Source organism: Erythrolamprus reginae, chromosome 2 (assembly GCF_031021105.1).
Source record: "Erythrolamprus reginae isolate rEryReg1 chromosome 2, rEryReg1.hap1, whole genome shotgun sequence".
Lineage (NCBI taxonomy): Eukaryota > Metazoa > Chordata > Lepidosauria > Squamata > Dipsadidae > Erythrolamprus > Erythrolamprus reginae.
The window spans coordinates 225,091,377-225,107,107 of NC_091951.1; the positions used below are offsets into that span (position 1 = coordinate 225,091,377).

A 15,731-nucleotide genomic window follows, 5' to 3' on the forward strand; every position below is an offset into this window, starting at 1 on the left:
ATAAAGGGTAAGAGAGAGGGAGGGAGAATCTGATCAAGAGTTTCATTTGGGAAAACTGTTTTAAATACTGCAGAATTAGAAACTTTAGAATGGCCATGTAAGAGATTTTTCACTAAGCAGTAAAGCTTGATCGGTTAACACATAGTTCATAAATTGGCTTGTGTCTTTATATCCCACTCCTGTTATTGAAACTAGAAAATAAAAATAAAAATAAACCAGCAAACAAAGCTAGATAGGAAGGGGGAAAAAAAGAGAGGAAAAAGAATAAAACAAGAAATGACTAGATATCAGAAAACCAGCAAAATCTATCCAACCTATGGATTATCTCACGGATTAGAACATTGCACAGAAAGTAATGGGCATTAGCAAAATTAAAACTGAAATCAACCAGGTGAAGTTCAGCCAAAAATGTTTGCCTCTCGAAAGGAAGTGTTAAAAAACTGGAGAGTCTTTGTGACAGGTAGATCTTTCTGCCCATGCTTCAACTGTTTTCCTTGCCTCTTCCTCTCTAAATCTTGGCCTTTGTTTTTCTTCTGGCGCATCCCCTTTTAAAATCATTTAAAATTTCAGGCTAGCCCCACATTCCACCCTTTCTTCCCTTTTCCACCAGAGGTGGGCTGCACCTGGTATGGAACCACACGGCAGCGTGGTAGCAAAAATTGTGATGCACATTTATTTATTTATTCAATTTGTATGCCTTCTCCTTAGACTCAGGGTGGCTTACAACATGTTAGCAAAAGCACTTTTTAACAGAGCCCCCACAATCCGGGTCCTCGTTTTACCCACCTCATAAGGATGGAAGGCTGAGTCAACTTTGAGCCAATGATGAGAGCTGAACCACTGACCTGTAGATCTAGCAGTCAGCTTTAGTGGCCTGCAGTACAGCACTCTACCTGCTGCGCCACCCCATCTCTGATGCCTGCATGTGTGCCCCTGCATGAGATTTGGCTTATGTGCATACGCCGTAAGTGAAATCTCACGTGGACGCTTGCGCATGAGATTTCACCTATTTTCAGCAGGTTTTTTGCTTCCCTGCATGCACAGAAGCAAAGAAATCACCAGAAACAGGTGAAATCTTGTGCGCGCAAGTGTCCTCACATGAAATTTTGCCTGCGGCGTATGTGCAGAAGTCAAATCTCATGCCGATGCATGCACATGCCCGCATTGGTCTTGGAGAATGCAGCGGTAGTGCCGAAGATGAGGAGCCCTTCACTATTTTCAACTCCTATTCAACTTTTCTAAGGCCTCTGCTTCTATTGACCTTCATTTGTCAAACTTCATTAGCTGCTTTGCCCTTTCCAAGCAACAGAGCAACCCAGATGACTAGGTCTCTCTCTTTCACATTAAGTACACCAAGTAATCTCTAGCAGAGATTTCCTAGCTGCCACTGAAAATTCAGCTCCACACTGCAATGCAATACAGGTGGTTTGCATCCTAGTTTTTGTGACTTCTACTTACCCCTGAGTCTGGAGGGTCTGGCAGCCAGCCTAGCTCGTTCTGAGAAGTGCTTGTGTCCAGAAGATTAACTGAAAAGAAGAACAAAGAAAAAAAAAAGGAGTCAGCCATCAAAATTCATGCCAAACTTGCCTGAAACAAATAATGAAGAATCGCCACAAAGGCCGCCATGGGGCCAGGATTCTTTTCTCACCAGAGATCAAAGAGGTGCTTTCAAGAAAGTCCGTAAGCATTACGTGAGGGCAAAGTCACCCTACTCCTGGAGTTCTCCATCGACTGCTATTCAGAGGCAATCCTGGAAACAAAATCTAGCTCTAGGCAGGGGTGGGCTGCTGGGGGTTCGCAGGGGTTCAGGAGAACCTCTAGCTAAGATTCTGTGCAGTTCGGGGAACCTCCAACTCCCACTCCTGGCTCGCCCTGCCCTCTCCTCCCTTCCTAGGAGTCCTCATGTGGCCCGTTTTGGATGCAAATAAGTGTAAGGTGCACGCAGAGCTCATGGAAGGCCAAAAATGGGCCTAATGGAAGTTTGGAAAGGCTGGTAACAGTCCCGTTTCTGACCTCCAGAAGGTCTCCGGAGCTGGAGGAAGTCATTTTCACCCTCCAAGAGGCTCGAGGAAAGCCTACGGAGCCTGGGGAAGGCAAAAACAACCCCCCCTTAGTGTTGTGGTTAGCTCTAGCCCAGCTCCTGCCCCAAGGACTGCCGCAGGCCTGTTTTGCTCCCGGTGGAATCTGCTGATGAAGGCTCCACTGACCAAGAAGACATGAGTGACAGGGAGGAGGAGAGTGTGGCTGACAGCTCAGAAGGAGATCAATTATCTCTCTCCTCCTTGGATTCAGAACAAGAGTTAATGATACAGCCACACATGCGGAGAGCGATGTATAGGCAGCAACAACTGAGAGATTATTATCAAAGAAAATGAGGCCACCTGTGGTTGGGTGGGGCTGTGGTAATTAGTGAGGCTGCTATAAAGAGCAGCGTGTGGGTTTGGCCATTGTGGAGGATTATCTGATCATTGTGTTTCGTGCCTGCTTTGCTGACTTCGACCTTGGTGTGTTGCTTTCCCCCCCGCTTTGAAACTAAACCAGGGCAAAGTGTGTTTCACTTTGTGAAAGAAGAAGGACTGTGAATTGCCTCACAGCTGCAAGCTAAGTATCTCAGAACTGATAAGGGACTTGTACCAATTACCATTTTGTTTGGAGAGGAATGCTCTTTGCTATACAAAAAAGAGGGCTTAGTTTAAGTGAATTTTCGTTATAAAGAACATTGTTTTGAATTTTCAAACGTGTGTGTGTCTGAAATTTGTATCTGACTTTTCGGGAGGATTCTGCCAGAGAGCTCGACAAAACACCTCAGTGATGTAGGAGGCTGACAAGACCGTGCACACCACATCTAGGAGTTTGGTCAGTGTGATTCTTAGGATCTTTTAAGAGCTGACATGTCTCTTAAGCACCAGAGGGCTGGACAAGAAGAAATGGGTGGAAGCTTGTTAAAGAATGATCCAATCTAGAGATAAAGAGAAATTTTCTGTCAGAGAAAACAATTAATCATTGGAATAGCTTGCTTCCTAGAGTTGTGGGTCTCAGTGGAGGTATTCAAAAATAGACTGGACATCCATTTGTCTGGGAAAAGGTCTTCTGCCTTGAGCAAAGGGTTGGACTAGAAGACCTCCAAGGTCCCTTACAGCCCTATGATTCTATGTTCTTTTTGTTCCTGTAATACTCTCAAGTGTAGGTAGTGCAGACCTAATGATTATGTTAATAAAATGTAATTATATAATCAAGGACCTGCAAATAAACCAAAATAGTTGTCAAGGCAAAAGGCAGCTATCATGCAATATTCTCTGATAGTGACTAATTAGTAAGGCAAGGAGGACAAAACTAAATCCCGTGCTTCAAAACGCATAGCAGATTAAGGATATGCTTAGGTTGTTCAAGTAATTATCTTGTGTTTGGTACCAATTAAGAGCTACAGGTAATCCTCAACTTACGATAACTGAATGCTTAGTGACTGTTCAAAATTACAACAGATCCCCCCAAGAGCTACTTATGACCTGACTTTGTAGTTCTGATGTTTCTCCCTCCCCTGTAGTCACATAATTGCATTTTGGGTGCTCATACATTGGTTTATGCCTGTTTGCAATGTCCTATGGTAACATGACTGTAATTCACTATGGTTTTCCTGGAAGCCAGCATTTATTTTAGATTTCTAGCCAAAACTTCCTGATGGCGAGCAATGGGTTTGCTTAACAACTGTTGCATTCACTTTGTCTGTCTGTCTCTGTCTGTCTGTCTGTCTGTCTGTCTGTCTGTCTGTCTGTCTGTCTGTCTGTCTGTCTGTCTGTCTGTCTGTCTGTCTGTCTGTCTGTCTGTCTGTCTGTCTGTCTATCTATCTATCTATCTATCTATCTATCTATCTATCTATCTATCTATCTATCTATCTATTCGACTTCTATGCTGCCCAATCCCAAAGGACTCAGGGCGGCCTTACAATAATAATATAAATATAAATAGATACAGAACAATAAGAAGTCCAATATAATATCTAAAACTATAAAATCCCATAATAAAAGAACCCATTAATTATAAAACAGTCATAATCACATGCATACTTTCCATTAATAGAGTTTGGCTATGAAAGAAAGTACAATTCATGGTCCCCAGGCCTGCCAGCAAAGCCAGGTCTTTGTGATCTTATAGTAGGCCAGTAGGGTGGGATCAGTATGGACATTGGGGGGTAGTTGGTTCCATAGAGCCAGGGCAGCCACAGAGAAGGCCCTACCCTGCCATCCCACCAACCTGCATTGCTTAGTCGATGGGACCCGGAGCCGGAGGAAGCCAACTCTGTGAGCTCTTATTGGTCTCTGGGAGTCCACGTGGGAGGTATGCGGCAAGAGGCGGTCCCATAAATAGCCTGGCCCTAAGCCATGTAGGACTTTGTATAACCAACACCTTGAATTGTGCCCAGAGACTAATAGGAAGCCAGTGCAGTTCGCAGAGCATAGGTGTTGTATGGGCGTAAGAACTACCACAATGACTGCCACTTTCACTTAATAGCCTCCATGTTCACTTAATGACTGTCATGTTTTCCTAACAATTGGTTTTAAAATCAGTAGTCACGTGGTGACCTGTTTTATGACACCACCATGATTTACGACTGTCATTGTTCGGTTCAGTTAGGGCTGTAACTCGAGGACAATCTGTACAATGGAAACTGGGACAAGTCTGTCAACTACTAAGAATATTGGAAGTCAATATTTATGATAAACAGATCACGAAGGGCTCATGTTTGCCAATATTCTGGCAGAGAGAAGAAACAAAGCCAAAGGCCTAAACATGGTGATTCTGAGGCTAAGGCAGGGCAATGGTAGCTCTCTTCACTAATATATATTACAGTGCACCACAGTAGAAATATGCCTGTCAAGGCCTATAGTTGAGAGAAAGAAAACCAGCCTCTAACATGAAGCCAAAGAAAGGATAAATTTAGACATGTCAAGAGTGTAATGGGGAAAAAATAGAGATAACTTATTCCAACCCAAATCCAAGCTACCTAACAACTGGAGTTAGTCTTTAGCTTTAAATATCTGTGAAGAAACTGAAAGAAATTCTCCAACCTTGATAAGAAAAAAAGAGAGCGATGGCCTTAACACTAGTAGGAACAAATTGAGAACTGCATAAATTATATAGTCAAGAAAAAGAACATTATCAAATATATTGAATTGAAATTATTCTCACATGATTTCCAAATCTTTGGATGGTTGGTTTTGTTCCATGGACTGTCCTCTAATGCAGTGTTCCCCAACCTTGGCAGCTTGAAGGTATTTGGACTTCAACTCCCAGAATTCCCCAGCCAGTGAATGCTGGCTGGGGAATTCTGGGACTTGAAGTCCAGATAGCTTCAAGTTGTCAAGGTTGGGAAACACTGCTGTAATGAACTGTTGATATAAATATATGCTTATTTTTTAAAGGAAAAAAACCATTATTTTAAATTTACTGAGGGGTACTTGTTGGTCTCTGAGAGTAATTTAACCCCTCATCTCAGCCCTGGGCTATAGATACTATACTCTCTTTTATTTTAGATTTACTGAAATTATCATCAGTAAAACAAATTTTGAAGTACTAACCAATAAATGCACGTAATATATCTCTTCAGGTATATATTTGTTGAAGGGAAGCGACAGTTGAACAATGAAACAATGGAAGTCTAATTGTTGGAATTTTGTGTTCTCCAATTTTAGACAAAGGAAATCTGAGGCAAAAAAATTACTGGCCTAGTGAAACCATTTTGTGACAAATATAGGCCGAATCAAATTGTCTTCTAGTTTGCCTAGATAAAGAGAGATAATTAAATAGAAAAGCCTTGAAAGTAATAAAAGTAATGTTAAATTTAAGCCCAAATTCCCTTCAGAGAAAATAAAAGAATTTTGGCCAGAAGATGCTATGTGTTTTTCTGCCAGAGATCTAAAAGTAGTCAACTGTTGATCTGTTTCTGAATCCAACTTGCTTGGGCCTAGCACAATTTTGACATCCAGCCAAGAAACCAAATTTCCATTAAGCTAACTAATGTATAAATTACCAGCCACAGATAGATCTGTAATTGGAAGGATCTAATCAAATATCTTTTTAATAAATTGTTCCAAAGGTTGCTTGAGACCATCATCATATTTGTTAATTTGAGAAAGTTAAGTGGATAAAGAAAGCCATTCTTCACATTATTTGACATCTGATTAGTCTGCATTGCCCGCTGTAATACTATAACTAATACTTGATGGCATTTAACAGCTGATGAAATCAATATTTGCAGAATATTCTATTGAGTTATAGAGAAGAAGGAAGGAAGGAAGGAAGGAAGGAAAAGGAAGGAAGGAAGGAAGGAAGGAAGGAAAAGAGCTTTGATACTTTTCTTGCTGTTGTTTCACTTTATTTTTGGAGGTTTCCTCCCTTGTTCCAGTGAAAGATACAAGGGCCAGGGCTAGTTTTTTTTTTTTACTCCACTCCAAGGAACAATAAAGTTGGGATCATGGAGGTCCATCTCTTCCCTTCCCCTTCTTATCTTCTTCTTTGTCACTTGGTTAAAATTCAAACCAAGAAGAACAACCATGAATCTTGGGTAGCTCATCTTTCCTTGCTTGCAAGGAACTATTTCCTTGGGGCTATTAGGTTACAGTTGATTTATTAGATTTCATAATATAACATCTTTCAAAATCAAGGCAGTTCCAGGGATTCATGCATCATAAATCTTAGTAATTAAAAAAAAAATCAACAACCAAATGTTTAGATTCTAAAAATGAACGCTATGTTGCTACTATTTCATTTTAAGCTAGCAAAAGCATGAAAAGGGACAAGAGGAAATTACCCAATTAATTAGTATCGGTTCAGGGATCTACACTAAAAGCAGACTTGGTCGGCTAGCAGGCTGTAAGAAAAAAGCCTCTACAAGTCAAAGAAAGTGTGTACAGTCATGGACACTTTTGCCTTAAACCCAGACAGCAAATAACTGAATTATTTGTTAATTATTTGTAAATAACTACATGGATAAAAAGACTGAGTGTGACCCAAGCTTAAATCCAAGAAGCTTCCTGGTGTTTCAGAAAGTTTAAGGGTTAGAACCTTTAGCACCTGCTTTCCGTCTACTTTCTTTTGACTTTTAGTGATGGAATTTTCATGTTTAATTTTGGGACTCTGCGTACCCCAAATCAAATCAATCCATCTATAAGCAGCAGTGAGCTTGCAAGTTTGAATTTAGGAAGCATATAAAATATTTTTTAAACATTGCAATCTACAGCCTTCTATATCCTTCTATTCCATGCAATTGCTGAATCTAAAAAACATGCAAATAGGTGTTTGCAACTTCAGTTATTTTTTTTCTCAGGGCTTGTCTTTATATTCCATGCTGCATTGGCCATGCGGAAATGCATACTGTTGAGCTTACTTCTTAGTTCTTACTCCATCTTCTCTTTTCCTCCTTAAGTCAACTCTGCTCTAGATTCTTTCTTCTACACCTATCAGTCTCCTCTCCTCTCTTCCTGGCACCAAAAAGGGGTAGAAGAGACATCACCCCTCCCCTTTACTCCACGGAAACAATATCACCTTTGAGCTGTTGACACAGTCCATGTATTAAGGAAATTAAGGAAGGAATGGGACAGATCAGGAGTTGGAATGAGAACATGGCAAGGCGAAGGAAAGACTTAATGGTTTGTGGTGAGTTGCAATTAACTTTTGAAAATGCTTCATTTACTGTATATATTTGAACCCCAAATTTTCTAGCTTTTTTACAAATCTATCAAGGATGATAAAATGTCCCATTGTTGTTTTCCACATTTCTAGCATACATTTGGAGTATCTTTATCCATTCTAGAAGATCTTAAAACCAATATCATACTAAGCATTAGAACTGTGTAGTATTTTGTACCCGTGGTTTTTTTTTTAAATGCTTTGGAAAGCACCAGGTTGCATATGTAACTTTTTAAAGCAACAACCTCTTTTCCTGGGATTGTGAGGCATCAGGGAACTCTTTAAAGTTGAATCAGTGCCCATCCCAGGGAAAAAAAAATGCTGCTGCTTGTATGCCTTGAAACATTTTAAAAATCAGCTTCAAAAATTAACATTAACAAGATAAAGGCATCATTATATTATTTGTACGTGCTCTCATTTTTGCTACTTAGAAACATAGAAACATAGAAGACTGACGGCAGAAAAAGACCTCATGGTCCATCTAGTCTGCCCTTATACTATTTCCTGTATTTTATCTTAGGATGGATATATGTTTATCCCAGGCATGTTTAAATTCAGTTACTGTGGATTTACCAACGACGTCTGCTGGAAGTTTGTTCCAAGCATCTACTACTCTTTCAGTAAAATAATATTTTCTCATGTTGCTTTTGATCTTTCCCCCAACTAACTTCAGATTGTGTCCCCTTGTTCTTGTGTTCACTTTCCTATTAAAAACACTTCCCTCCTGAACCTTATTTAAACCTTTGACATATTTAAATGTTTTGATCATGTCCCCCCTTTTCCTTCTGTCCTCCAGACTATACAGATTGAGCTCATAAAGTCTTTCCTGATACGTTTTAGGCTTAAGACCTTCCACCATTCTTGTAGCCCGTCTTTGGACCCTTTCAATTTTGTCAATATCTTTTTATAGGTGAGGTCTCCAGAACTGAACACAGTATTCCAAATGTGGTCTCACCAGCGCTCTATATAGCGGGATCACAATCTCCCTCTTCCTGCTTGTTATACCTCTAGCTATGCAGCCAAGCATCCTACTTGCTTTTCCTACCGCCCGACCACACTGCTCACCCATTTTGAGACTGTCAGAAATCACTACCCCTAAATCCTTCTCTTCTGAAGTTTTTGCTAACACAGAACTGCCAATACAATACTCAGATTGAGGGTTCCTTTTCCCCAAGTGCATTATTTTACATTTGGAAACATTAAACTGCAGTTCTCATTGCTTTGACCATTTATCTAGTAAAGCTAAATCATTTACCATATTACAGACCCCTCCAGGAATATCAACCCTATTGCACACTTTAGAGTCATCGGGAAATAGGCAAACCTTCCCTACCAAACCTTCCCCTATGTCACTCACTATGTCACAAACATATTAAAAAGAATAGGACCCAGAACAGACCCTTGTGGCACACCGCTTGTAACCTGTCTCTGCTCAGAATACTCGCCATTAACAATAACTCTCTGATGTCTACGTTTCAGCCACTGATAAGTCTACTTCTTCCCGGCTTCCTCATTCTTGTATAAGACCCACTTTTCCATCAGGAATTTCAGTCAGGAAATATTTCCACAAGTGAGTGAAAGCTTTAAAATGAAAACATGCAGTGAAGGCATGACAGAAATATTATTTTCCTCCAGTCTCTCAGCTGCTGTCATGTCTCTGTGAAGAGTATCTTATCTCCCTATTGTGGAAACCAAAGGTAATATAGATGTTCTAAAAGGTTAGAACATCTATACATCAATACATGTCATAGATAATAAAGAGGCATCCTAACCACTCGCCCATATTATCTCACTAAGGATTTCTGACAGATTTCTCAGTATTACTTGCTACCATGGCTCCTTTGCAACTATACAATAGTCTGCGTTATGCTTGGTTGTTAAGATGACAATGTAGATCACAAGTGTCAATCTTGACCATATCACGTGACGTATCGTGACTTTTTTGCCTTTGTGCAGCTGGGGTGGGTATAGCCTGTACATGAGGCATCCAAACCACAGACCGCCAATTTGACACCCCTGTTATAGATCATTCTAGTTAAAGATATATTAGAAAAACTTAATTATCTTAGGAAACTTTATTTTCCTAAGTAAGTCAAACAGCACAAGCAGGAGTGTGAAAATCTTTTCATTGCATATGACTTCTTCACATTTTAGGTGTCATTCAAATTTAATAAAAAATATACACAGAAAGTCACTAACTGTACTAAAATAATGCTAACAATATTTTCGAACAACATTTCTAAAGAACAAAAATGTTAGTTATTTTTTTCTGAGAAAAAAAATATTATGTTGGAATACAATACTTAAATTCAGCCTCTTAACTATAACAATTCATGTGGATACAAGTTTGGATCACAGCCCTAGTACAAGAATTGCTGTAACTGGATATCAGTGTTAGGAATGAAACTAAAACTTAAATTATGCAATACATATGCTAAGAATGTGAAAGAAATTTATCTTGGATTCCCTCCAAGAGAAACAACGCATTCTGTGAAATAAAGAATATATCGTGGCACAAGTAGGTACTTAATTCAAAGTTTGCTCATGCCTACATTTCTTGGCTTAAAAGTTATAGATAAAAATGTCTATCTTACAGAAAGCTGCATTCAAAAATGCTTACACATGTGATCCATTAGGGAAAGTTAGATACAAGAATACTTTTTTGAGAGCTTTTCTCCTAATTGTACAATGAGTAAAACTTTGGCAATAGAGATGAATGACTGAATACACACTGATTGGATAAAGAGTGCTCTGGACAGATGGAGGGGGGAGGAGAGGACTGTAGCAAATCTGTTTTGAAATGATTAATAAATGCAAGTTGTTTTCTTAAAAGTAGAATATCTAGTTCCTTCCATTTTTATGCTATGAAATTGAAAACCAAAGAATGGATACTAGAGAGAGGGAAGCATGCAAGTTGACACGGAGAATTGGGGGTCTTGCTCACGTGGTGATCCTTTAGGTGTGAGCAAGGGAATTAAATTCCTGAAGTTCCTGAGTAGATAATACCCTTGTCAAAGTAGCAGCAAGTAGGCAGGTAGGCTGGTATGGAGGTGCCAAGAGAGAACCTCAGCTCAAATTATACTATTTTCTTAATTATGGGCAGACGCGGAGTTTCAAGACAATTGCCCTTAAATTTGGGAGAAATAAAAGGTCATGTTGTAAAGGCATGATTTGCCAGGTTCTCACTAGGTTATATGAGGATAAAGTGTCATGTAGTTAAAAACTGAGGCTACACAGAAAGATATTGTAGCGGAAAAGGGTTTCCTAGAACATGAGACATTATTGAAAGCAGCATAATTTTAAACTCTATTTTATTTTTTAAATGTAATGTAAACGTAACTTATCAAATTTGAATCTGATGGTGGCATATTTTCATTCATTCATTTCAGACATTTGTAACTGGCTGCTGTATTTAAACCTAGGATTCTACCTCAGGTCATTGTCAGTCTTTCAATAATTGGAGGTTAAAGGTCATTCCTGTCCATTCTGCTGTTTATAAAGCAACAGCGTCAAGTTCAACCAATCACATAAACTAGTTAAACCAAAGCATTCTAAGTAAAATTATTCTAATCAGCCATAGAGATGACTGTGATTGGTTATTGTTAAGATGTTGCAGCTTCCTTTTCTAGTTATCATGTGCAAAATAGCTGAATCAATACAATATTTAGCTTCATTATGGAAGCTACTACAATAGATCTGAGTTGGCTTATGCTAGGAGAATCAAGGGAACAAACCAATGGGAATCTCTTAAGAATTTTTCAGCATGTAAAGTGTTCGGAAACTTCAGATCGTGCAGAATGCAGCTGCGAGAGCAATCATGGGATTTCCTAAGTATGCCCATGTTACTCCAACACTCCGTAGTCTGCACTGGCTGCCGATCAGTTTCCGGTCACAATTCAAAGTGTTGGTTATGACCTATAAAGCCCTTCATGGATCGAAGCAGGATATCTTCGAGACTGCCTTCTGCCGCACGAATCCCAGCGACCGGTTAGGTCCCACAGAGTTGGCCTTCTCTGAGTCCCGTAGACTAAACAATGCCGTCTGGTGGGACCCAGGGGAAGAGCCTTCTCTGTGTTTGCTCCGACCCTCTGGAACCAGCTCCCCCCAGAGATCAGGATTGCCCCCACCCTCCTTGCCTTTCATAAACTTCTTAAAACCCACCTCTGCTGTCAGGCATGGGGGAATTGAAACATCTTCCCCTTGCCCATGTAGTTTTTGTGTATGATTCGATTGTGTGTTGTTTTTTTTATATATTGGGGTTTCTTTTTTGGACTTTTTAATCTAAAACTGTAATCTAGATTTTTAAATATTAGATTTGTTACTATGTACTGTTGTTCACCATTGTTGTGAGCCGCCCCGAGTCTGCGGAGAAGGGCTGCATATAAATCCAATAAATCTAATCTAATCTAATCATCCGTGTCCTATGATTACACAAATGCAGAAAGCCTAACAATTTGTTTGTAGATCATTTGCTAAACATGCACGTTTTCCATCCCAGCTTGGAGCCATTAGCTGTGTTTTTAACACAGAAAATGAAATGTTAGATGCTCATAAGAAGCTAGGCAGAAAGGAACTTTTCAGGGTCTACAATAATTTAGAAAAGGGGTGTCCTAACGTGGCAACTTTAAGACGTGCAGACATCATTTTTCAGAATTCTCCAACCAGCCATAGCTGGCTGGGGAATTCTGGGTGTTGAAACCCACAGATCTTAAAGTTACTGAAGTTGGACACCTCTGAGTTTGAAGCACCTTCAGCCATTAAATAACACTAATTGAGATAACGCAAACCTTGACAGTTTGTGTATTGGAGTGTATATCCACTGCAAAGAAGGAACTGTTTAATTTGCTAATGTTCTACAGCAATAAAGATATTTGTAAGTTCTGCTAACAGAATGCATTAGTAATTTTTTTTTACAAGGGCTAATTCAGAGAAGCCTAATTTTACTTTATTAATTATAAACAATGTGTTCAGTGAGTCTTATAGATACTATTAAAAAATTTACATGCATGTTGTACTGTATCAGGACAGGGAGTGGAGGTGTATAATTGGGAACCAACCCCCAAGACAGAAATTACAAGTTACAGCCCAACCTTGCCTTGCTACAGACAAGCGGAAGATACCAGATTCCTGTTTCCATTCGGATTTTAATGTAATGAACTTAATAAACTGACTCATAACATTGTTGCTTGCTCACCAAGAGATTTCAGTTACCCAATAATCTCATTAAAAAAAAAAAGATCCTTTGAAAAACAATCCTAAAATCCGGAAGCCAAGCAAACCTTTCCTGAAATCTAGAGCTCCAGGGCTACCATGTGTCATATGCAAAGATTTCCAAGCTATTGGAAGTACCAGGGCCCACTTCATCCGGCTTTTCAGCAGGTTAACCCCTCAATGGGCAAAATTGGAGCGTGACTAACTCAACTTTCTTGTCAGGTCCCTCATTGTCTTCCAAAGCTGGGGCTGTTTCATACATTGAGACAGCAGCAAATCCAGGCTGATCACTGGGTGCTGCGATTGATTTCCAACCTGCTGACAAGCAAACCTTAAGTAAGTACAGTTTGGCAGATCCAGGCTTTGTCTTTGTGGGAAAAAAATATCTGAGGATGACATTTCCTAATTCCCCAGCTCTCCTTCCCAAACTTCAGCCCTGGTGCACAATGCAACTTTGTATGGTTTTTCAAGGCAAGAACATGTCCTTGCCAAGTGTGTTCTCCTTTTGTTTGGCACTTTTGGTTTCGCAGTCTAAAACTTCCCACTTGCAACATTCCAAGAAGTTATGCGGCTCCCCCAAATTTCGTGCCCTGGGTATCTCTCCCTTCTCCCCAGCTGCCCTTACCTTCTTTAGCAGGTATCTCTTGCAGAAAGGAAACCGAGAACAGAAACAGCAGCTCCAAGGGTAGAGCGGCTTTTCTGCCAAGGAATGCCAGCTCCATTTCCCGTGGAGGCAATCCTGCTTCCAGGCCAGGCTGGCTCTGAGACTCAGTTCCGTCACTCGGCAAGTCTCTCAGCTTGGTGGCCACAGGCCTGAGACATTGAGGCGCTCGCCTGGTGCCCTTGAAGTGTGAGACTTTCACCAGAACCAAAGGACTGACGGAGATTCCTGCATTGCAAAAGCTACCTGCCTGGCCCTGACTTATGATGAAAGAGTACAGCAAAGAAGTGGTGAAACCAGTTCTCTCCCAATCAACTGCTTGCTACTAGCTTTAAAGGGGTTGGGCCAGCTACGAGCAGATAGGCTCACCTTAAAGGTAGTTGCCACTTTTCATGCGAAGTTTCTCCCGCTCCGTCAGGCTTCGTGGATGGCTCCACAGGGCCACCTGGTGGGCTCGTGGTGATATTTTTCAGATCTATGCCCGAGGGGCTTTCCTTCTCACAAGAGGAGAATGTGAAACATAGCAAAGTAAAAGACAACGGAGATAGATTCTCAATCATCCAGGTCGTGTTCTTGGCTATTTTTTTGGAACACTTTTCATCCAAGGCATTTATTCATTCAGTTCAGAAGCTTCTTGGATGAGAAGTGAAAACTTTTCAAGGAAAAGGACCCAAGGAAATCGATTGGCTTTTGAAAAGCATCGTTGGGACATAGCAAGATAGAATACACAAAATCTTGGTCTTCGTGCATGGAGACATATTTGCTTCATTCATATGTCTAGGTAAATTATTCCAATGTATCTTTTCTTTTATGTACACTGAGAGGATATGCACCAATGATAAATTTCTTTGTGTGTCGCACAATCACACTTGGCCAATATAGAATTCTATTCCATTCCATTCCATTCCATTCTATGTAGAAGTTAAGCATAACACCAAAGGACACCGTGTTCTAGTCCTTCCTTAAGCACAAAGCCAGCTGGATGCTTTTGGGCCAGTCATTTTCTCTCAGCCCCAGGAAAGAGCCAGTAGAAAGCCACTTGTGAAAAAGTTGCCAAGAAAACTGGAGGGATTGGTCTAGGAAATCATCAGGAGTCTAGTCTTAAATCTGGATTGATCTATCATGCCATTCCCCCGCCCCCCGCAACAATCTCCAAGAAGTTTAGCTTTGTCTTCTTGTGATGTTTTGGGTTTCTTAGTGCAGTCTACAATCCTTGGATTTCCTAGCACACACCCATCCAAAGAATAAGCTAGCTTGATCCTGCTTAACATTTTAAAAAAAAGAATAGTCAAAGTTAGTTAGGGATTGATAACTACTAACTTCCCTAACATAAATAACAATATTAAATAAAATGAGAACAATGTTTAAGCTGTTCCTCAAATTCTGCCGTCTCTTTGGAAGGAGGAACATGGAGAGAAGACAAGGATGTTCATCAGAGAAGTCAAGATACAACCAATTTTAACATGCATCATGTGGACATTAAAGGTGTGTGGGCCTTCAATTGCATGGTTAAGCACACCATCTTACCTATTTTTGATCCTCCCTTTGGGTACCGCACATGAGCTTCTGCAATTTGTCAATAACTCAGGGATATCCAAGTACCAATGTTATCAGAAAATCTAATCCATCCAAATTAGGACATTCTCACAATAACCTAAAATAGGTTAAGAGCTCTTGAGAAGTTACATAAAACTTTTGTTGAAGCCTGTGGTATATTCTTTTGCACTAGAAAAATACTAGTTAATCAAGCCTTTTTGCCTCCCTCACCTTTTAATGTACTCTTACCATCTGCTTCTATTCTTTCCCATGGACTTTCGCTTTTGAAATTCCAAATACCAGGTTTTGCTTAATACTAATGTAACGTTAGAAAACCTTTGAAGTAAAAATAAAATATGGGTTGCAGAGTATAATTCAGATTATAAATCATGCAGCAGGAGGAGGAAAGTCTTTTCTGGGTTGTGTGTTCATTTCATAATCATTGTTCCCAAAAATCATGTTTTGAAAATTTCTTATTGCATAAAAAAATGTAGACTGATTCTTGGTAGGTTGGATCCTTTCTAAAAGTGGAGGATCTGAAGATTTTTGCATTTCAATTTCCAGGAAGTGTGTCAGTGACCTTGGTTTATGTCAAATGAGTTAAACAAGATCTAAGGTCATCAGAGGCTAAGCTTAG

The 15,731-nt window shown here is 40.0% G+C and overlaps 1 protein-coding gene across 2 annotated transcripts in view; it reads right to left on the minus strand.

The window, feature by feature from the left end:
* The window catches only part of EPHA1 (EPH receptor A1), a 106,830-nt gene extending 92,965 nt beyond the window's left edge, over nt 1–13,865 (minus strand). The window contains exons 1-2 of one of the 2 annotated variants that reach the window (XM_070742044.1): nt 13,523–13,865; nt 1,459–1,526 (exon numbers count right to left, since the gene is read on the minus strand). In XM_070742044.1, the coding sequence (XP_070598145.1) occupies nt 1,459–1,526; nt 13,523–13,619 (165 nt within the window). In that variant the 5' untranslated portion in view covers nt 13,620–13,865. The remainder of the gene's footprint in view (nt 1–1,458; nt 1,527–13,522) is intronic. The other variant, XM_070742045.1, reaches the window with a different exon arrangement.
* Nucleotides 13,866–15,731: the final 1,866 nt, after the last annotated feature.